Here is a 22,552-nt window from a genome sequence, read left to right on the forward strand (position 1 = left end):
GACCCGCAAGCGTAACATTTACGAGGTGTGACTGATCGGCGAGGTGGAGGCCGAGTATTACTAAAAGAAGGCGGGGGTTCTTTCGCGACACGCAAGGAATCGGCGTATCTAACTCCTTCCACTGAGACGGCCAATGCTTCAAGTTCAGAGAAGGTTTGCGGGCACGCCGCGAAACACAAATGTGACCTATAGGATGGTGAAATTCCTTTTACAATAGCCTGTACAATCTGATCTTCAGGAAAATAAAGAGCAAACACCCTAGTATAAAACTTAATATCTTGTATGAAATCAGCCATATTTTCATCCAATCTCTGTACTCGATAATAGTACTCCTGAATCAGAGATGACCTCGCGCGAGCAGGAATAAAATTTGCAAGCAAGTGTGCGTGAAAATCTTCAATAGATGACTGTTCAGCTATGGCTCTTACTATTTTGTCTGAGAGAATACCTATTGCATAGGGATAGATGATTTGCAAAATCTGACATGGAGAAAGAGAAAAAACAAGGGAATGATCCTGAAATTCAACTAAAAACCTTAAGAAAGAAATAAGTTCACTGGTAGTGTTAACCGAAAACTTCGAGATACCTCTGAGCAACATTGCCAATGGATGAGGCAAGCTGCTGAACCCAGGTGACATAGTAGGTAAAGGTTTCAGTGGCAAAGAAGTTAATTCAGAACGTACATTATTCAACGATGCACGGCGTTCAGACTCGTTGTCCAATGGGGCAGAGATCGTTTGAGCACCAACGGTTATCCTATTGACTTCTCCCTTAGGAGGCTCTTCCTCGCTACCTACATTCACCGTGGTGGGTTGATCGATTTTGGGAGGAACTTCCCCAGTTAACAATTGGGTAACCTTACTGGATAATTCAGAAATACTTTCAAGCAACGTACTAGCTTCCTTCCTCTGAACGTCATTCAACTTCAGAGACAACAGATCGTTAACTCTATTTGAAAAATGAAATAGCCTGGCTTGCACATGCTTAATTTGATTCGGAGAAGGATCATTTTCGTCAAAAAAACTAACTACAGATGCTAGCCCAGTAGTATTCTCGGTGATCGTGGAAAGAGAGTCGTCAATTTCTTTCTCTCCCAAAGTGGGGATGGAAATGGGCAAATCAAGGGACTCTCTAAGCTTGTTTGTGTCTACTGCAACCGTGCCTCCAGATTGCACATTTCTAATAGTTAATTCATAGATCAACTCCTCCTTGCTCAAATAGTTGAGATGGAGAACATCGCGAGGGCCGGGCATGATGACAGAACAATTTTGAAAAAGAAAAAAATCAAAATTTCCAGCAACAGAGAAAATTGTTAGACTTCGAATCAAAACAATGTTTAGCCGTCAAAAGGGGCTAAATTGAGACCCTTTCAACCACGCTCTGCTACCACTTGTTACGGAGTTTTCCGTGGTAGTTCGAGGTGAAAGAAGGTGCGGGGGGTGAACAGGTCTCAGGCTACGAAATTAAAGTGAATTTAAAATTTAACAAGGTTATATTTTCTTAGCAAAAAACAAGAAATAACAATAATGGCAGGTACAGAGTAGCAAAACCACTAATCGAGAATGTACAATTACAGGATTTGGGGCTCCGAGAGCCAGACACACAATTCTTGAGCAATTAGCCCAACTTTACGATATACAGAATTCAACAAAGGGGCAGAAGACCCCAATCATGCCCAGGAGCACTTGCTCCCAATTACATCCTAAAGCCTCCTCGAGGCGCGCAGAAACAAACTTCAAAAGAGCGATCTGCTCTCAAAGGTTAAGCCTATCAAAGGCCACACCAAACTCCACCTTCAAGTTGTCCTCTAAGGACATAAACACAGGGGTAACGATACCCAACCTACTGAGACCTATTAAGTGAGAAAATTTAATTATATGGCCTCTAAAATACCAATTTGAGAGGAGGCGAACTTGCGCTCCTAATACACTTTGTTTAAAACCTACTTGGCACTAGGCCGTTAATGCAAGGGCTAATCCCATACTAAAGAGGTGACTTTTAGAAGGAAACAATTTACATTACGTTAAGGAAGAAACGGTTGTGAAAATAAGTTCACCTCAATGCAATATGAGAGGGAGATCGAGAGGGTTAAGCACTCTCTATCCCAATATGAAGCTTAAAAGATAGAATAAATACAAAGATTCTTTACATTTTAGGGAAAGTTACATGGTGGAAAAGCTTCGGACCCGCCCCGAGAGTTAAACTGCTGAGCTAGCAAGAAAAGAAGTTATTAATCGGCCATTACCTTGTTGTTGAACTGCTGCCCGAAGGAAGAGGCGCTTCCCGCCCCCTGCTATGTACTTTACACACTGAAAGATGTTACTGAAGTGGCGCAGAGACCCTAAAATCAGCAGTTTATATACTCTCGCAGAAAGTTCGAGGCGTTTCAGGAAGGAAAACACCCGCCCACAATCATTTTATTGGTGGATAAAGAGAACCCCTACACAAGATGAAGAAGAAACACATTATTGGTGGAAAATTAATTAAAGAAATTCGGGATTGGCTAAATTCAAAACAAGGGGAAAGAAAGGGTTAATATTGCCAACTTAAACAATGACTGAAAGAAATTTAGCAAAGAACAAACTTTTGAAATTAAATTTTCTCCAAAAAAAAAAAAAAGTTCTTTCACTTCGCACTAGGGTGCACCGTTGTAGTACTTCAGTAGTGTCCTCTAGAAGAGAATGTTCACACTTCTTACTACAAGCAAAACAAAAATACGTCGAAAACAACACAGTTCAGAAACTTCAAAATTTCTAAGTAGTGACATCTTCAGGGTAACATGAAAATTAACACATAAGACAAAGTTCAGACTTATTCCAGTAGGGGAGTTTCAACTGGCGCAAGGTTTGAATTAGCGGCGTGGAGGTGTACCGCCCGGTACAATTATTATTATTATTATTATTATTATTATTATTATTATTATTATTATTATTATTATTATTATTATTGTACCGGGCGGTACACCTCTACACCGTTTATTTAAAAGTTGCGCCAGTTGAAACTCCTCTTCTGGAGGAAGGTTGAACTTTATCTATTCTATTAATTCTCTACTTTCTCAGAAGATGTCACCACGTGGAAAATTTTGAGTTTTTGAACTGTGTCACTTTTGATGTGTTTTTGTTTCGCTTGAAGTAAGAAGTGTGAACTTTCTCTTCTAGAGGACACTACTGAAGATCAACAATAGTGCAACCTAGTGCGGAGTCAAAGAACTATTTTGTTGAAGAAATTTTTATTTCAAATGTTTGTTCTTTGCTAAATTTCTTTCTGTTATTGTTTAAGTTGGCTGTATACCCCTCTCTTTCCCCTTGTTTTGCATGTAGCCAATCCCGAATTTCTTAAATTAATTTCTATCCAATCAGATGTATCTTCCCCCAACTTGAATCGATTGTGGGATCCTATCCAATAAAAACATTGTGGGCGGGTGTTTTCATTCCCCTAACGCCTAGAAACTTCCGCGAGAGTATATAAACTGCTGATTTTAGGGTCTCCGGGCCACTTCTGTTCCATCTTTCAGTGTATTAAGTACATAGCAGGAGGCGGGAAGCGCCTCTTTCTTCTTCAGCCGTTCAACACCAGGTAATGGCCTATTAATAACTTCTTTTCTTGCTAGGTCGGCAGTTTAACACTCGCGGCGGGTTCGAAGCATTTCCATCATGTAACCTTTTCCTAAAATGTAATTACTCTTTTCATCTTTTTCTTGTAAAGCTACATATTGGGATAGAGAGTGCTAACCCTCTCGAACTCCCACTCACATTTGTTTTGAGGTGAACTTATTTTCTCAAACTATTCTTCGTTTATGTAATGTAAAGTGTTCTTCTCTAAGTCACCTCTGTAGTATGGGATTAGCCCTTGCGTTAGCGGCCCAGAGCCAGATTAGGTTTTAAAAACAAAGTGTATTAGGAGTGCAAGATCGCCTCCTCTCAAATTGTTATTTTAGAGGTCATGTAATCAACCTTCTTTTCATGTAATAGACCTCCGTAGGTTGGGTATTTTACCCCTGTGAATACGTCCTTAGAAGGACAGCTTGAAGGTAGAGTTTGGTGTGGCCTTGTGATAGGCTTACAATTTTGAGAGCGGATCGCTCTTTGAAATTTGTTTCTGTATGCCTCGTGCAGGCTTTATGTGTAATGTTTGGAGCCAGTGCTCCTGGGCATGAATGGGGTTTTCTGCCCCTTGGCTAAAACTATTTTTTGGAGTAAGGCGGGGCTGATTGCCCAAGAGTTATGAAGTAAGGGCACTGAGCCCGAATCCAGTAATATTGTACCTACATTTTTGCTACTCTGTACCTGTTATGATTGTTATCTCTTGTTTTTGAAAAGAAAATATAACCTAGTTAAATTTTAAATTAATTTTACAGTGCACGTTAATTTCGTAGCTTGAAACCCATTCACACCCGCACCTTCTTTCACCTCTACCTACCACGGATATCTCCGTAACAAGTGGTAGCAGAGCGTGGTTGAATGGGTCTCAATTTAGCCCCTTTTGACGGCTAAACATTGCTTTGATTCGAACTCTAACAATTTTCTCAGTTGCTGGAATTTTTTGAGTTTTTTTTTTAATTGTTCTGTCATCATGTCCGGCCCTCGCGATGTTCTCCTCCTTAACTATTTGCGCAAAGAGGAGTTGATATACGAGTTAACTATCAGAAACGTTCAATCTGGAGGCACGGTTGCAATAGACACTAACAAGCTTAGAGAGTCCCTTGATTTGCCCATTTCCATCCCCAATTTGGGAGAGAAAGAAATTGACGACTCTCTTTCCACGATCACGGAGAATATTACTGGGCTAGCTTCCGTAGTTAGTTTTTTTGATGAAAATGATCCGTCTCCTAACCAAATTAAGCGTGTGCAAGGCAGATTATATCACTTTTCAAATAGAGTTAATGATCTGTTGTCTCTGAAGGTGAATGACGTTCAGAGGAAGCAAGCTAATACGCTCCTTGAAACTATCTCTGAATTGTCTAGTAAAGTCACTCAATTGTTAACTGGGGAAGTTCCTCCCAAATCTGATCAGCCCACCATTGTGAATGTAAGTAGTGAGGAAGAACCTGCTAAGGGAGAAGGCAATAGGATAACCGTTGCTGCTCAAACTATCTCTGCCCCATTGGACAACGAGTCTGAACGCCGCACATCGTTGAACAATGTACGTGCTGAATTAACTTCCTTGCCATTGAAACCTTTACCTACTATGTCGCCCGGGTTTAGCAGCTTGCCTCATCCATTGGCAATGTTGCTCAGAGGTATCTCGAAGTTTTCGGTTAACACTACCAGTGAACTTATTTCTTTCTTAAGGTTTTTAGTTGAATTTCAGGATCATTCCCTTGTTTTTTCTCTTTCTCCATGTCAGATTTTGCAAATCATCTATCCCTATGCAATAGGTATTCTCTCAGACAAAATAGTAAGAGCCATAGCTGAACAGTCATCTATTGAAGATTTTCACGCACACTTGCTTGCAAATTTTATTCCTGCTCGCGCGAGGTCATCTCTGATTCAGGAGTACTATTATCGAGTACAGAGATTGGATGAAAATATGGCTGATTTCATACAAGACATTAAGTTTTATACTAGGGTGTTTGCTCTTTATTTTCCTGAAGATCAGATTGTACAGGCTATTGTAAAAGGAATTTCACCATCCTATAGGTCACATTTGTGTTTCGCGGCGTGCCCGCAAACCTTCTCTGAACTTGAAGCATTGGCCGTCTCAGCGGAAGGAGTTAGATACGCCGATTCTTTGCGTGTCGCGAAAGAACCCCCGCCTTCCTTTAGTAACACTCGGCCTCCACTTCGCCGACCAGTCAATCCCCGTAAATGTTATGCGTGCGGGTCGCCTGACCATCTGCGGAATAAGTGTCCTCTGATCAAGTCAAGTGGGACAAGGAATGGAGCAGGGTCATCACAAGGCTGTTTTAAGTGTGGGGCCTTCTCACATATCGCCAAGAATTGCCCAAACTCAAATAGCACCCCCTCCTGCTCAACTTCTGGTGCAAATTCCAGCTATGCCAATAATAAAAAGTGACTAGTGGCGTCGGCTGAGCCGACTAATCCATCTTCCCGAGACTTAGCCCCTAGTAAACAGGTTGTAAATGCAGAGAACGACCAGCCTTCAAATTCATCTTTTGAATGCCCTAAAGAGTGTCTTAGGATTGCGGCGGATACCCCCGCACCTGTTCCTTTTCTTAAGATTGAGTTAAATAACGAGCCTATAACAGCTCTCTTAGATTCAGGCAGTGTTTGTTCCATTATTTCGGCTGATTGGTATTCTAAATTGAAATCTGTTTGTAAACTCCCTGACTATGACTCATCTCCTGTTAAATATGTTTCGGCTAATTCATCTCCATTAGAAATTCTAGGTTCCTTACATGTCAAAATTCGGGTTTTTAAATTTACATGGAAGATCAAATTGTTTGTGGCCAAGCGTTTGTCTTGCCCCATCATATTGGGAGCGGACTTCATTTCTCACACTGGTCTTGTGCTCGATCTCCAGAGTAGGTCGTGCACATTCAAATTTGCGTCCAATTGTAGAATTCCCTTGTTAAAGTGTAATTCTGTATCATGTTCATCTATTTCGCCTACCCAGGATGAGATGTTGTTAGACCTTAGACATCTACCTGAGGAGCAGGCTGATAGTATTCGGAAACTGTGTCAGTCGTTTCCCGAGGTGTTCTCTGATACTCTTGGTGTTACTGACCTTATTGAATACAAAATTGAGGTCACGGATTCGATTCCTGTCCGTTTTCCACCGTATAGGCTATCTCCACCTAAAATGAAGGCTCTGAAAGAAATCATCGATCAGATGTTGAAGGATGGTATTATTAGGCCCTCTAAGTCAGCGTATTCTTCGCCTATTTTTCTAGTCCCGAAACCCCAAGGAGGCTTCAGGCCTGTCATTGATTACAGGGCTCTCAATCGGAAGGTGGTGTTGCAATCTGTGCCCCTTCCCGACCTTCATTCTTGCTTTTCATGGTTTCGTAAGGCCACGTTCTTCACCATCTTGGACTTGAATCAGGCCTATAATCAAATTCCCCTTGCCGAAGAGTCTAAACATCTTACAGCGTTTGCCACGGACTGGAACTTATACGAATACAACCGCGTGCCTTTCGGGCTCCCCACGGGGGCAGCTGTGCTCACTAGGCTACTAGATAGGGTCTTTTCCGACATCAAATTTGAGTACTTATATCACTACTTGGATGATGTCGTCGTATTTTCCGAGACTTTTGAAGAACATCTAGATCATCTGCGAGAAGTTCTGAATCGCCTTCGTAAGGCTGGGTTAACTGTCAAGTTGTCCAAGGTTGCCTTTGCTAAGCCCTCTATGTCATTCCTAGGGCATATTGTGTCACCCGATGGGGTAGCTGTCGATCATTCTAGAACACAGGCCATCCGTGATTTTAAACCTCCTAAGGACATCAAAGGTATTGCTAGATTCATTGGTATGGTGAATTTCTTCAGGAAGTTTATTCCTAACTTCGCTAATAGAGCGGCGCCCTTAAACCTTCTTCGTAGGAAAGGCATCAAATTCGAGTGGGGACCTTCTCAACAAGCCGCTTTCGAAGATCTTAAATTAGCTCTCTGTAATGCCCCTGTACTTGCTATGCCTGATTTCTCGAAGAAATTCATCGTCCAAACGGATGCGTCGTCGTCAGCTGTAGCTGCAGTCCTTCTTCAAGAGACTGAACTAGGGAGGCGACCCATCGCCTATGCGTCTAGGACATTGTCGGCTCAAGAAGCCAAGTATTCCATATATGAGCTTGAAGGTTTGGCAGTTTTATTTGCCTTAGAAAAGTTCCGTCTCTATCTGGAACATGTCAAATTCGACTTGGAGACAGATAATCAAGCCTTAAGCTGGGTCTTAGGTAGGCCGCGTCGTACTGGTCGTATAGCCCGTTGGGCCATCCGTATTTCCGCCTTCCAATTCGATGTCAGGCATATCAGAGGTACCGAAAATGTTGTGGCTGATGGACTCAGCCGTATGTTTTCAAACGAGGTCGAGACCCATGAACTGGTCGACAGTTCATCACCTTCCGAGTCCATACTATCTGAGGTTAATGCCATCCTAACAGATGCTCCCATGCTCTTTAGGGATATCGAGAAATACCAACGTGAAGATCCGACGCTGGGTCCGATAATGGAAACCCTTTCTTCTGGGGAACATGTCGTCCCTTATGTTCTGAGGAATGGTGTTTTATGTTGCCCATCGAGGCATGATAAGATGATGAAGGTTGTCGTGCCAGCGGTTCTTGTGCCTATGATCTTCAAGTATTATCATGAGACCCCATTAGGAGGGCATCTTGGAATCTTTAAAACCCGTGAAAAAATTCGTGAAATGTTCATTTGGAAAGGTATGGACGGTGAAATCCGTGAACTAGTTAAAGCTTGTAAATCTTGTTTGCTTAGTAAACCCACCATGTCCACCAAGGTAGGCCTTTTGTCTTCGCATCAAGCGTCGCGCCCCATGGAACGCCTGTATATCGACTATGTAGGACCCTTCCCCCAGTCAAAGGGTAATGCTAACAAGTTCATCTTTGTGTGCGTAGATGGCTTTACTAGATTTTCTTGGTTATTTCCGACTAAGCTGGCTACCGCTCAGTCCACCATTACTTGCCTAAATTCTATTTTTGCTTCTTTTGGTCCGTGCCAATATATTGTATCTGATAATGCTAAGGCGTTCACATCAAATTTATTTCGTAAATTCTGTTTTGACTTGTCCATCTCTCATGTAACTACTTCTGCTTATTACCCTCAACCATCTCTGGCTGAACGGGTTAACCGTAATCTCAGGTCCGCACTCATTGCCTATCATCATGAAGATCCTTCCAGGTGGGACACGTCCCTGCATTGGATAGCTTTTGCTTTGAATTCGGCGGTTCATGAATCTCACAAGTTTACTCCAACTTCTTTGATGTTCAAGTTTGTTCCCAACTCGCCGCTCTCTAACCTCTGGTCTTTGAATGACATTCTCCCCGAGACAATAGATCCGGATAACATTAAAGATCTTTGGAAGAAGGCTAAAGCCAATCTTAAAGTGTCTCATGAAAAGGTTAGGGAAAGGTATGATCGTGGACGGAGACCCACCACTTTGAAGGTAGGTGACCAGGTTATGGTCAAAAATTTTGTTCCCGCGGGCAAACTTGCCCCCAGATTTCATGGGCCTTGTATCATTCTCGATTTTCTTACGCCGGTTACCTTATTGCTAAGTAATCCAGCCACCGAGAGGATATTTAGGGTTCACCTGTCCCAGGTGAAACCGGTGTAATTTTGTGTTAACTTGCTTCATATTATTTTGAAAGGATATGAAGGTTATATTTTTTTTGAGTTTCACTTTTAAGGCATTCTGCCCCTTCTGTAATATTGTGGTTTTAGATGTAAGCCTTGTGTAAAACCTGCCCCGACCCGTTAAACTGCCATCCTGTTCTTGCCACGGCCATTACCACGCTCCCGTCTCCTGCTCCACCTTACACTGTGGCTTCATAATAGTAAATGCCATGGATATCTACACGCCGCTGGCCCCTCAATCTCTCCACAAGCCTGTACCCTCAAAGAAGATGATAGTCCAACACAATTCTGCCGCCTAGCTTTAATGTTTCAGCGCCCCCGCAGCCGCGCAGCGCCGTGCAGCGACTGGGGAGGGGGATGGGCCCCCTCCTCTCCAGCGAGGACGACATGTGCACGGTGAGCCGGAGCTCTCCTCCCGGCCAAGGCTGATGTGCGGCGCACGACCTGCTACATGCCCGCAGCCTGTATCTGTTCACCGCGGGCGCGGCGTACTTCAACACCTCTGCTCCCCTCATAGTGCGGGCGAGCGGTATCTCAGGGTACTTGAGGGGTCCGAGCGGCCTCCGTTGGACGCAAGCCGCAACGGCCGGTCTGGCCATCCGACTCAATCTACATCAACTACATGGACAGTCACCATAAGCAATAACTACACTGGGGAATTCAACAACAATATTTGGTGGACATTGCAAAATTTTTCTTCACCTTTAAGTATTAAAAGTTTATCTTCAGAAATTCAAATTCTACAAACATAAAGACTTTCATTCACCTGCAACAACAACATTTTGAAACTGAATTAAGAAATCTTGTAAATGCTTCTGCTATCTATCTTCGTATCAACATCATTACTTGGACTTTGTTTCAAACTGATTTCATGTGTCACCCCTGGAGGAACTTTTGGGGGGGGGAGGTCTGTACCGGGCGGTACACCTCTACACCGTTTATTTAAAAGTTGCGCCAGTTGAAACTTCTCTTCTGGAGGAAGGTTGAACTTTATCTATTCTATTAATTCTCTACTTTCTCAGAAGATGTCACCACGTGGAAAATTTTGAGTTTTTGAACTGTGTCACTTTTGATGTGTTTTTGTTTCGCTTGAAGTAAGAAGTGTGAACTTTCTCTTCTAGAGGACACTACTGAAGATCAACAATAGTGCAACCTAGTGCGGAGTCAAAGAACTATTTTGTTGAAGAAATTTTTATTTCAAATGTTTGTTCTTTGCTAAATTTCTTTCTGTTATTGTTTAAGTTGGCTGTATACCCCTCTCTTTCCCCTTGTTTTGCATGTAGCCAATCCCGAATTTCTTAAATTAATTTCTATCCAATCAGATGTATCTTCCCCCAACTTGAATCGATTGTGGGATCCTATCCAATAAAAACATTGTGGGCGGGTGTTTTCATTCCCCTAACGCCTAGAAACTTCCGCGAGAGTATATAAACTGCTGATTTTAGGGTCTCCGGGCCACTTCTGTTCCATCTTTCAGTGTATTAAGTACATAGCAGGAGGCGGGAAGCGCCTCTTTCTTCTTCAGCCGTTCAACACCAGGTAATGGCCTATTAATAACTTCTTTTCTTGCTAGGTCGGCAGTTTAACACTCGCGGCGGGTTCGAAGCATTTCCATCATGTAACCTTTTCCTAAAATGTAATTACTCTTTTCATCTTTTTCTTGTAAAGCTACATATTGGGATAGAGAGTGCTAACCCTCTCGAACTCCCACTCACATTTGTTTTGAGGTGAACTTATTTTCTCAAACTATTCTTCGTTTATGTAATGTAAAGTGTTCTTCTCTAAGTCACCTCTGTAGTATGGGATTAGCCCTTGCGTTAGCGGCCCAGAGCCAGATTAGGTTTTAAAAACAAAGTGTATTAGGAGTGCAAGATCGCCTCCTCTCAAATTGTTATTTTAGAGGTCATGTAATCAACCTTCTTTTCATGTAATAGACCTCCGTAGGTTGGGTATTTTACCCCTGTGAATACGTCCTTAGAAGGACAGCTTGAAGGTAGAGTTTGGTGTGGCCTTGTGATAGGCTTACAATTTTGAGAGCGGATCGCTCTTTGAAATTTGTTTCTGTATGCCTCGTGCAGGCTTTATGTGTAATGTTTGGAGCCAGTGCTCCTGGGCATGAATGGGGTTTTCTGCCCCTTGGCTAAAACTATTTTTTGGAGTAAGGCGGGGCTGATTGCCCAAGAGTTATGAAGTAAGGGCACTGAGCCCGAATCCAGTAATATTGTACCTACATTTTTGCTACTCTGTACCTGTTATGATTGTTATCTCTTGTTTTTGAAAAGAAAATATAACCTAGTTAAATTTTAAATTAATTTTACAGTGCACGTTAATTTCGTAGCTTGAAACCCATTCACACCCGCACCTTCTTTCACCTCTACCTACCACGGATATCTCCGTAACAATTATTATTATTATTATTATTATTATTATTATTATTATTATTATTATTATTATTATTATTATTGCGTTCCAGCCTTCTAAGGACCACGTTACAATTTCAATTCTTCCTCTTTAGTTGTTCTTTCATTTTCTTCCAGTATTCTTTCATTGTTTCACTGTGCTTCTCTTTCCTGTCTTCAGGCCACTTCGTGCCTGTTTTATTTTCCTTCCTCCCTTGGAATCCTTCCATTTGTAAGACTTCCTTCCTAAACAATCTTTCTTTCCAATAATTCTTCTTCTCGTATGTTGTTCCTTTCCAGGTCTTTCTTGACTTCTTGAATGCAGGCGGTGGTTGATTTCTTTTTATTATTATTATTATTATTATTATTATTATTATTATTATTATTATTTCGGCAGCACCTGTCACGCGGTTCGTATTCTAGTTGAATCTTGCAGCCATGAGTCCGACACAAACCTATTCTAATGTTGACATAGATGTCTTAGATGTAGGTTCATCCGAAAATTTGTGTAACGAAATACTGTCATGTAACCTAGCAACAGTACCTTGAGAGCTGCACAGGCCATGGATCTGTATGTCATGGCCATCTATCTATATTTGGCATCACTGCCTGCGCGGTTGCTAGGTAACATCGCTTAGGCATGTTTTTTTTAAATACGTAATATTTATGTTCATTTGAATGAAAATATGACCATTTGTCATTTTGCCTAGAATTAGAGTGGTCGCTACTCCATGTTCATCGGAACAATAGAGTTCTTACTACATCTTCCTTTTCTTTGCGTTTCCATTAACTTTTCGAATGTTCATGACAGAGATACACAGGCTCAAACGTCAAGTCTGCTGGTCGTTCCACGCCATCGAACTGACACATATAACAACTCATTTTTTCCGCCTGCCGCACGAGAATTAAACCGTTTACCAGACGACTTCAGAGGAATGCCAACCACAGTGTCATTTAAAAGAGCTTTAAGAGGTACAGCAGGATGCGACGGAACTGTGCAGTTCTAGTCTCTCATTGTTGGTGTTATTGCAATACTGGCTGCAGTACCCGTCGTTGACGGAAAAAAAATAATTATATAGCTTGTGCAAAGTTATATAGGTTGCTAGTGGCTTTACGTCGCACCGACACAGATAGGTCTTATGGCGACGATGGGACAGGAAGGGCCTAGGAATGGGAAGGAAGCGGCCGTGGCCTTAATTAAGGTACAGCCCCAGGATTTGCCTGGTGTGAAAATGGGAAACCGCCGGGTTGAGTGGCTCAGACGGTTGAGGCGCTGGCCTTCTGACCCCAACTTGGTAGGTTCGATCCTGGCTCAGTTCGGTGGTATTTGAAGGTGCTCAAATACGTCAGCATCGTGTCGGTAGATTTACTGGCACGTAAAAGAACTGCGGGACTAAATTCCGGCACCTCGGCGTCTCCGAAACCTTAAAAGAGCAGTTAGTGGGACGTAAAGCATATATTATTATTATTATTATTATTATTATTATTATTATTATTATTATTATTATAAAATGGGAAACCACGGAAAACCATCTTCAGGGCTGCCGACAGTGGGGTTCGAACGCACTATCTTCCGGATGCGAGCTCACAGTTGCGCGCTCCTAACCGCACGGCCAACTCGCCTCGTCAATTCTTATTTTACTAGCTCGTAATGTTACTATCGTGTAACTATATAGGGCCTATGTCTCACTGGGGCGGAATTTTATTTCAGTTACTACAAAGTTTGAATGTGTTAAGAGTAACTTTATTTAGTATTAGTTGCGATAGCATTTTTGTAATTTGTAATCATTCGTTTAGCGAAAGAGAAGGCCTAATGACCTTAACTACGCCAATAAAGACCTACCTCCCTACCAATCTATCTAACATCACAAAGTGAAATTGAATAACATTATTTTTTTAAAGTATTACAGTCAGTGTAATTGTTGTTTGTTTTGGAACGTATTGCACCTGTTCTTTAGTGGATTGAATTGACATAACACTGCATTTTTGTGTGTGTTCATCAAGTGTGCATATTCTATAAAATTGCCTGTTTGCACAGTTATGCTTCTACTTAAAGACTGTAGTATTCTTGGCGTTGTGTGATGACAATAGTCTTGCCTACCGTACCCAAGACTGAATTTCCCTGTCTCGATTTTAAATGTTATTTTTGTTTCAGGCCGGTCTGGAGGGGGATCCCACTCCCCCGGGAGATCCCCGGGCTCCCCAAGGACCCCTGCAACCCCCAGCCAGCCCTGACATGGACGACGCTAGCAGTAAAAGGCAGGCCACAAGGTGAGTGGAATAATAAAACTTTCACGAGATAACATATCCAGTCTCAAATAAAACGGCAAGCTGGGAAGCGAGGAGAATATTTTCATAGAAGCATGAGTATTGAACATTAAGGGCAGATGTCCGCTGTTGACGTGGAATCTGTTGCGACTGTAAAAATAAGGAAAGAAAATTTTTCACATAATCTGTCATTCGTTTCTTTTTTATTTTTACAGTTTATTTCATCTGGGCTCCATTTTATCTTGGCGACACACCCATGTGGATTAGTATGTTTTAAATATTTTTTTAAAATCACTGATGATGGACCTTAGTGTCCGAAAACCGATTATGAACTGAGCACTTGTGTGCTGATAAGACTGTGTGATTTTAATAATAATAATAATAATAATAATAATAATAATAATAATAATAATAATAATAATAATAATAATAATAGAATCATCAGGACTGCTTTTAAGATAGTAGCTATGATTTTTTTATGATTTGGCCGTGCGGTTAGGGGTGCATAGCTGTGAGCTTGCATTCGGGAGATGGTGGGTTCTAGCCCCACTATCGGCAGCCCTGTAGATAGTTTTCCGGAGTTTCCCAATTTCACACCAGACAAAGGATGGGGTTGTACCTTAATGCTACGGCCGCTTCCTTCCCATTCCTAGGCCCTTCCTGTCCCTGTCCCTGTAGGCAGTAGGCCTAATTCCATTTATCGGAGATGAGTGGCAGCAGAAGAGTCAAATCACATCACAACAATGGTCAGTGTAATCTTATTGTTGGTCTGTTTTATGAGCTTTAGATATTGTAGACCTTCACATTTCGTCTTCCGACGCTGTGATATTAGCCTTTCGAATGTAACAGGAGTCCTTCCCTCTTTCATAATTCGCTCTTGTCTCATTCTTCAAATGATAGTTCCTTTACAGTTTTTATAATAATCATCTTCTCAATTTTCCTTGTCGATATGGACCAATGACTACGTGATTTTACACTTCAAGACAGTCATAGCAAAAACCACCGCCAGTCAACACGATTAAAACCATATTTCCATGTTAGCAATGCTCGGCGTTGATATGGATGGAAAATCCGCAGCCTGTTTCCAGTCATTCGACCGCGTCAGGAATGGAATGAATGAAGCCCCATCTGGCGGCGAGGGTAGGAATTGTGCCGGCTGCCGAAGCCTGTCGCACTCCTCTGGGGCAATGATAAGTGACCGAAAGATGAAATGAAAGGCAATTGGAGAGTGTTGCTGGAATGAAATATGACAGGGAAAACCGAAGTACTCGGAGAAAAACCTGTCCCGCCTCCGCTTTGTCCAGCTCAAATCTCACATTGAGTGACCGGGATTTGAACCACAGAACCCAGCGTTGATAGGCCGGCGCGCTGACGCCTGAGCCACGGAGGCTCCCATTGATATGGAGTAATCAACAAAATTATAAATTCATGAATTATATTATCATAGTCGATACGTAAAACTGTATCCGACATCAATGATTTCAATTTGAATTCTCTGGAACTTCTGTTAATTTTCGAAACGACGAATAACATAGATATTTAAAAGTGAGTATTTTAGGCGCCTTCCCCTAAACTATAATTTCGTCCAGCGGAAATACAATTATTTATAGACTAGACTGCAGTACCTTATTCGTTGACTTAACATACCCAGTTTCATTAAATTCCATTCACCCATTTTCTCATGGTTCGGCGTTGATATGGACTTAGCATCAAAAATCGAATTTCATGAATATCTCTGTTATCATAGTCCGGCTCCATGGCTAAATGGTTAGTGCGCTGGCCTTTGGTCACAGAGGTCCCGGGTTCGATTCCCGGCAGGGTCGGGAATTTTAACCATCATTGGTTAATTTCACTGGCACTGGGGCTGGGTGTATGTGTCGTCTTCATCATCATTTCATCCTCATCACGACGCGCAGGTCACCTACGGGTGTCAAATCGAAAGACCTGCACCTGGCGAGCCGAACATGTCCTCGGACACTCCCGGCACTAAAAGCCATACGCCATTTCATTTTTTTCTGTTATCATAGTCGGTACGGAAAAAAAGTATAGGACATAAACGATCAGAAATTCAATTCTACATAACTTTGCTTATGTAATATTTATCGATAGAACCACTCATAACATAGATATTTGAGAACTACCTTTTTTTTTGGAAGCTGGTTTACGTCGCACCAACACAGATACATCTTATGGTGACGATGGGATAGGAAAGGGCTAGGAGTTGGAAGAGTCGTGGCCTTAATTAAGGTACAGCCCCAGCATTTGCCTGATGTGAACACGGGAAACCACGAGAAACCAGTTTTAGGGCTGCCGACAGTGGGATTCGAACCCACTATCTCTCGGATGCAAGCTCATAGCCGCGCGCCCCTAACTGCACCGCCAACTCGCCCGGTAGAATTACATTTTAGGCCTTCGTCTAAACTACCATTTCACTCAGCGTGAACAAAATTATTTATAGCCTAGATTGTAATGCTTCATCTCTGGACTTTACATACCGATTTTCATTGAACTCTCTTCAGCCATTTTCTCGTGATGTACATACATACATACATACATACATACGGACAGATATGACGGAAAGTGTTAAAATGTGCATTTTCTTGTTACTGTGGACATGACCGATACAGAAATACTATTCTTTTACAATTCTGAGCAATGTACAGACGAAACTCGTTATTATATATGCATGTATATATATATTGGTGACTGCAACAGGTAATTTGACGATATCATCTTTCATCATTCTTCTTATTCAATAAGCATTATCACATACAACTAAGTCGATAATGTTTAATCATTATCAATGACCAACAAATATTTCTCACTAAATTCTGCCTACGCAGATATACGCAGCTAGTCGCTGGAGGGTGGTAGGTCTATATCATTGAGCAGCTTGACATACGATGTTTTTAACATTTAGTTCAAAATCTGTTTCAGAAAAAAATCATTCTTGGGGTGTCGTTATATTCATTTAATATATTTATGATTATCGCCCTCTCTCATCGTTGAGATGAATTACAGAGGTTGGTCTAATCGAGATGGAAAGTATTACTTATTTTCTTTACGTCAGGAGTACCGTCTGACGAAATGAGAAACGTCATTCCAGCCTGTCACAGGAGCGACCTGGGCACACCAGCCGCGGGAAGCATATTCTACCATGGCTACCAACTTTCTCCGCCAGTTTTTAAACCTCGTTTCACAATTTAATTTAGTTGTGTGTTCATGCGAGAGGATGTTTTTATGGCTCCTTGCGCATAACTCTGTCTCAGGGCTGGCTTTCGTATTCGTTAGCAAAGGATTACTCTCCCTGTCGGAATTAATGAACTCAAGGGTACCCTCTTATATATTCCCTGTAAGATACACTGCATAGACCGTCCCTTACTTAGAGGCACTGACTTCGATTCCTGCACTATTTCAAGGGCAGACAGCTGATCTGAAATTATGTCTGAGAGAGCGGATCCAATATCTGACACTCCATAATCAGCAGGCCATCTGCTTCGGCAGCAGTAGTTCTGGCAGACCAGAGTTATCGTTGGACTGTATGTGCCATAAAATATTTTTGTTTTTTGATTTGTTTTATGGAATCCTGAGTTGCCGTTCAAAATATCGCGGGGTATTGTGTGTACTGGTTAAGGTAGTATGAAGTGGATAGTTGTTATTATTAATAATTTTTATAGACGACGGTTTGTCAGAATTTTGTCCCGCAAGACTTTTTGTGTGTGCTACATTTAAACTCCGTGAAATGCCACTGACCACTGCTGGAACCGAACCCATAGCCATTGGAGCATAAGGTCAAGGGCTGACTGACCGCCCCAGTGGCATCGCTCGAAGTGTACATGAATGCTGGACGTTAAGCTACCTCTTCATCGAACATATTGTGACCTTTGAACCCACTTCAGACCTGGTGAAAAAAAATAATGCTTCAGTCTTGGAGTTTTATCTGACTGCTCATATTGTGATTATAGGCACGGAAGAGTTTTCATTTCAAGAATCCCACTTGCACCGCCTGGATTTGAACCGCGATCGCCTAGCAAGAAACTGACGATACCTCTTGGCTATCACTCTCCCTACTCACTTGAGATAATTGATAGATATATACTTAAATCTTATTTTATAGCATTAGAGAAAATCGCCGAAAATTCCTTAATAAGTCTCAAATAGTGTGTGTGGAACGCAAAACCTGGTCTTTTTCGGCATTAATGAAAGACCTTTGAGGCAGGTTTGTACCTCCTCATGACCTTCGGAGTTCATTCCTCCCGAGTGCATCAGCCGAATTTACCTATCGTATCTTGATAAACAGCTCGCAGAAACTTTACGATTGTTAGTCTGGTGGTGAACCCCAAGTTCGCAACTTGGGACCTGGTTTAGATCGATACTGTTTTATGAGTGTCTTCTGCTTCATGTTGGTAGACATTCTGGTGTACAGTGGTGGTGGTGGTGATTATTGTTTTAAGAGGAAGTACAACTAGGCAACCATCCTCTGGTGTACAGTGGAATCTCGTACTAAGAGCAGTTGACGTTAATGGATGGCCATGACACAGAGACATATTTATGATCATTTGATTCTCACAAAGGGAAGAGTGTTTTTTTTAGGACTGTCTATTAAAAAAGTGGTGTCAAATTTCCCTTTCGAAAAAATCAACTGATCATAAATATGTCTTTCAAGAAATGAAACTCAAATTGATAGCGATTAATGTATTCGCATGTAATGAGTAGTTTTCGAGATATATCTGTACGGAATTTGGAGTCGACAAGTCTGGTGCATCAGAAGCGGTAAACTGACTCAAAAAAAAAACCCAAACCCCTTGGCACTACAGTCCTTGAAGGGCCTTGGCCTACCAAATGACCGCTGCTCAGTCCGAAGGCCTGCAGATTACGAGGTGTCGTGTGGTCAGCACGACGAATCCTCTCGGCCGTTATTCTTGGCTTTCTAGACCGGAAGTAGGTATTAACGGAGTTTTTATGTACAGTCGACTCTCGATAATTTGACACTCGTTAATTTGAATCTCTCGATAATTTGAAGTTTTCTCCTTGTCCCTTGAAAAATACTCGATAAATTGAAAAAAACCAATGTTATTTGGTCCCCTCGGTAATTTGAAGTTGTAGGAATGGCATCTTGCTCGCCGACATTCTATAATTTGAAGTCGGGCTTCCCTACTCTCCATAATTTGAAGTCGGTGATTACAGTATGCATTGTCATCGTGCACAGACCTGTCGTTTGTTTACATCAATAATGAGATGTATGAGTGAGTTTGCAGTCGTGAGTCTTCTTTCAAACGTTAAAGTGTGGTGCAGTATGTTAACGTTTGATTTGTGTGATTTTTAACCATCACAATGAGTTCAAGAAAGAACAAGTGTCTTTCCATAAGTGAAAAAAAGCGTGTGATTCAAGCTGTGGAGGATGGACAATTAAAAAAACATGTCGCCAAACAGTTCGGTATTTTACCATCAACATTGTCGATGATTTTGAAAAATAAAAATCGCGTCACCGAAAGTGCCTTAAGTGCGAGTAGAAAAAGGTCACGTCAGGGTGAATTTCCCCGTGTTGAAGAGTGCTTGCTTAAGTGGATTCGTCAGTGTAGAGGACAAAACGTTCGCCTGGGCGGTTACAAGTTGAAGGAAAAAGCCAAGTCTTTTGCGCAGTCTCTCGGGATTAAAGGATTTGCAGCAAGTGAGGGGTGGCTTTCAAATTTCAAAAACCGACACGCCATCACATTTAAAAAGATCTGCGGAGAGAGCGCCAGCGTGGATAGTTCCATTTGTTCCGAATGGATTAACGAACTAAATGAACTTTTGAATGGCTATGACCCAAGGAACATATTCAACACAGACGAAACCGGGCTTTTTTTATAAATGTCTTCTTGATCGCACCCTGACGTTCAAAAACGAGAAGTGTCATGGAGGGAAACTGAGCAAGGAAAGAATAACTGTCCTTCTAGCATGTAACATGGACGGATCTCAAAAGTTGAAACCACTCATTGTAGGGAAATCTGCCATACCACGCTGCTTCAAAGGAATAAAATCGTTGCCCACAGCTTATCGGTCAAACAAAAAAGCACGGATGACGACAGAGTTGTTTAATGAATGGCTGACCTCGGTTAACAGTGACATGAAAAAGGAAAAAACGCAAAATCTTGCTGTTTTTGGACCACTGCACCGTGCATAATAACCCACCACCATTAGACCACGTAAAATTGATTTTCTTTCCACCCAACACGACATCAAGATTGCAACCATTAGACCAAGGCATTATTCAAAATTTAAAAACTCTCTACCGCACAGAAATTGTTTCTCTTGTGCTGGATAGCATCGAAAAAGGTGAGAAGGCGAACATAACAGTTTTGACCGCTATAATCATGATTGATAAGGTCTGGAAAAATGTCAACCCTATCGCCATTTATAACTGCTTCAAAAAGTGCGGGTTTAAGCAAACCGAAAACGTAGAACAGTCATCAGAGCCGCCAAAATTGACCAACTTTGACCCAGGATGGGGACTTCTACCTAACTGTGGAGAGTTAACGTTTGAGGATTACGTTCAAGTTGACGATGACATCGGTGTCCACGGTGCCCTAACCGATGATGAACTGTTGGATTTAGCCTCTCTGGATGAGGACGAGGAAGAAAACGAAAAAGAACAACCGCCAATTCGAGTCACATTGAGCGAGGCAAGGACAGCTCTTACTTACCCTACGCTCCTACGCCCTCAGAACGGACACAAGTGAGGATTTCTTCACCACTATCGAAAATTCATTGGACCATGATAGATGGAAGTCGCTCACTCAAAAGAAAATGACGGACTTTTTTTCAAAATGAACATTTCTGTATGACCATTTCATAATTGTACAAATGTTGTGAAAGAAATGAGTAAGTATAAGTGAAACTCTTGTTTATTTGAATTTTTCCCTCCCTCCCTCTTGGTTACTTGAACTCCTATTATTTTGAACTCTCGGCAGATTGAACCTTTTCTCTGGTCCCTTGAGTTTCAAATTATCGAGAGTCGACTGTATTCTGTTTTCAGCGAGTTACTATAATAAGTGTTGTACTGTATTTAAAAGGATAAAGTACTTCGAGTTTGTTTTTATATGGTGAAATAACAGTAGATAAATAACTCGATTTTGTGCTATACTTGCTCAAAAAGGGGAATTCCCCATATCTCGAAATTTCGATAACTCGAAATAAAATTTCTCTCCTTAAGTGATACGAGATATCGAGGTTCAACTGTGTGAAAGTGGACAGGTTTACCCTTTGCTCCAAAGATTTCAGTTTTTCTTTACTTTGCAGCCGCGTCCCTTCCCTCAGTGTATTTGTTAGTAGTTAGCTGTTGCTTGCTCCGTACACTAATTCAAAAATAACGTGACGTGGTTTGTACATTTGTGTAAGTCGTCAGTTATTTCAAATAATTTTTTTGTCGTGAGTAGTCAGCAGTCAACGTAAAGTGGATCTGAAAATCGTAACTACAAACCTCTATGAGAACTGCAATTATTCTTAGTTTCGCCTGAACGTACAGACCCAAAATGGACATGTTAACTATGCAATCACAGTTGTCTTTAATTTAAAGCTGCATTTCAACAGTAAACATTCCAGTTATGACCAGTAATGAGAGAAAGCGGAAGTGGAAACGAAACGAAACTCATAACATAACATCAGACAACTCAGGAAGCAACTTTCTTGTGCAAAATGCGGTTTGTTGAATTATGGTAGTTCAACAAATAGGAAGACAATTTTCAAGCTGTGTAAAAAAATATTTCAAACATGCAGATGATCATAGAATTTAAAATTCGTTTATCTAAAATGTTTGTATGTGAACACTCCACTGGTCTTACTCAACCAAGTATTTGGACGATTACAATATTACCATCAATCCGGATCCCAGGGAGAAATAATTGAAAACCCCTGCCTTCTACGGGGAGGGCAAAATAAAACTGACCCGGAAAATATTTATAAGACTGACGCGGAATTGACCCTTGTTATTGAGCAGGAGAACTGCTCATCACAGGAAATGCTGAAAACCGTGATTTCGATGCACCACTCAGTTGCTGTCACATGTCTGCGCATCTCCCGAGTACGTCTCTGTGTCATTACGTGTGACAATGAGAGGAGCAGACGTGTTTTAGTGACCAGTTGAATGCAACACAAAATAGTGTTCACGATAAAACAGCGCATGTTCATTGTCGAGTGTTTTGCGAAGCGCGATTCGTGGAAAACCTGAGCGGAACTGTTTGCGCAATAGTTTAAGACTGGAAGTGGTTTGGCAAAACCTTCAGCACCGAGGTCGATAGCTGCAGTCGTTTAGGTGCGGACAGTATTTAGTACTCGGGAAATAGTGAGTTCGAACCCCACTGTCGGCAGCCCTGAAGATGGTTTTCCGTGGTTTCCATTTTCACACCAGGCAAATTCTGGGGCTGTACCTTAAGTAAGGTCACGGCCGATTGCTTCCCACTCCTAACCCTTTCCTATCCCATCGTCACCGTAAGACCAATCTGTGTCGGTGCGACATAAAACAATTTGAAAAAAAAAAAAACTCTAGCAAAGTCTGCAATGCAAAACTTAGTGGTAAAAAGGCGTGAAATGGACTCTGTAGCGAATAAAAACAATTACTAGCCGAAAAGAAGT

General features: G+C 41.7%; 1 protein-coding gene across 5 annotated transcripts in view; it reads left to right on the top strand.

Moving 5' to 3' along the window:
- Positions 1-22,552, top strand: part of krz (beta-arrestin protein kurtz) — a 711,169-nt gene that overhangs the window by 506,167 nt on the left and 182,450 nt on the right. For all 5 annotated transcript variants that reach the window (XM_067152141.2, XM_067152142.2, XM_067152144.2 and 2 more), the window contains one exon: positions 13,827-13,942. In XM_067152141.2, the coding sequence (XP_067008242.1) occupies positions 13,827-13,942 (116 nt within the window). The remainder of the gene's footprint in view (positions 1-13,826; positions 13,943-22,552) is intronic.

This window comes from Anabrus simplex, chromosome 8 (genome assembly GCF_040414725.1).
Source record: "Anabrus simplex isolate iqAnaSimp1 chromosome 8, ASM4041472v1, whole genome shotgun sequence".
In the NCBI taxonomy this organism is placed as follows: domain Eukaryota; kingdom Metazoa; phylum Arthropoda; class Insecta; order Orthoptera; family Tettigoniidae; genus Anabrus; species Anabrus simplex.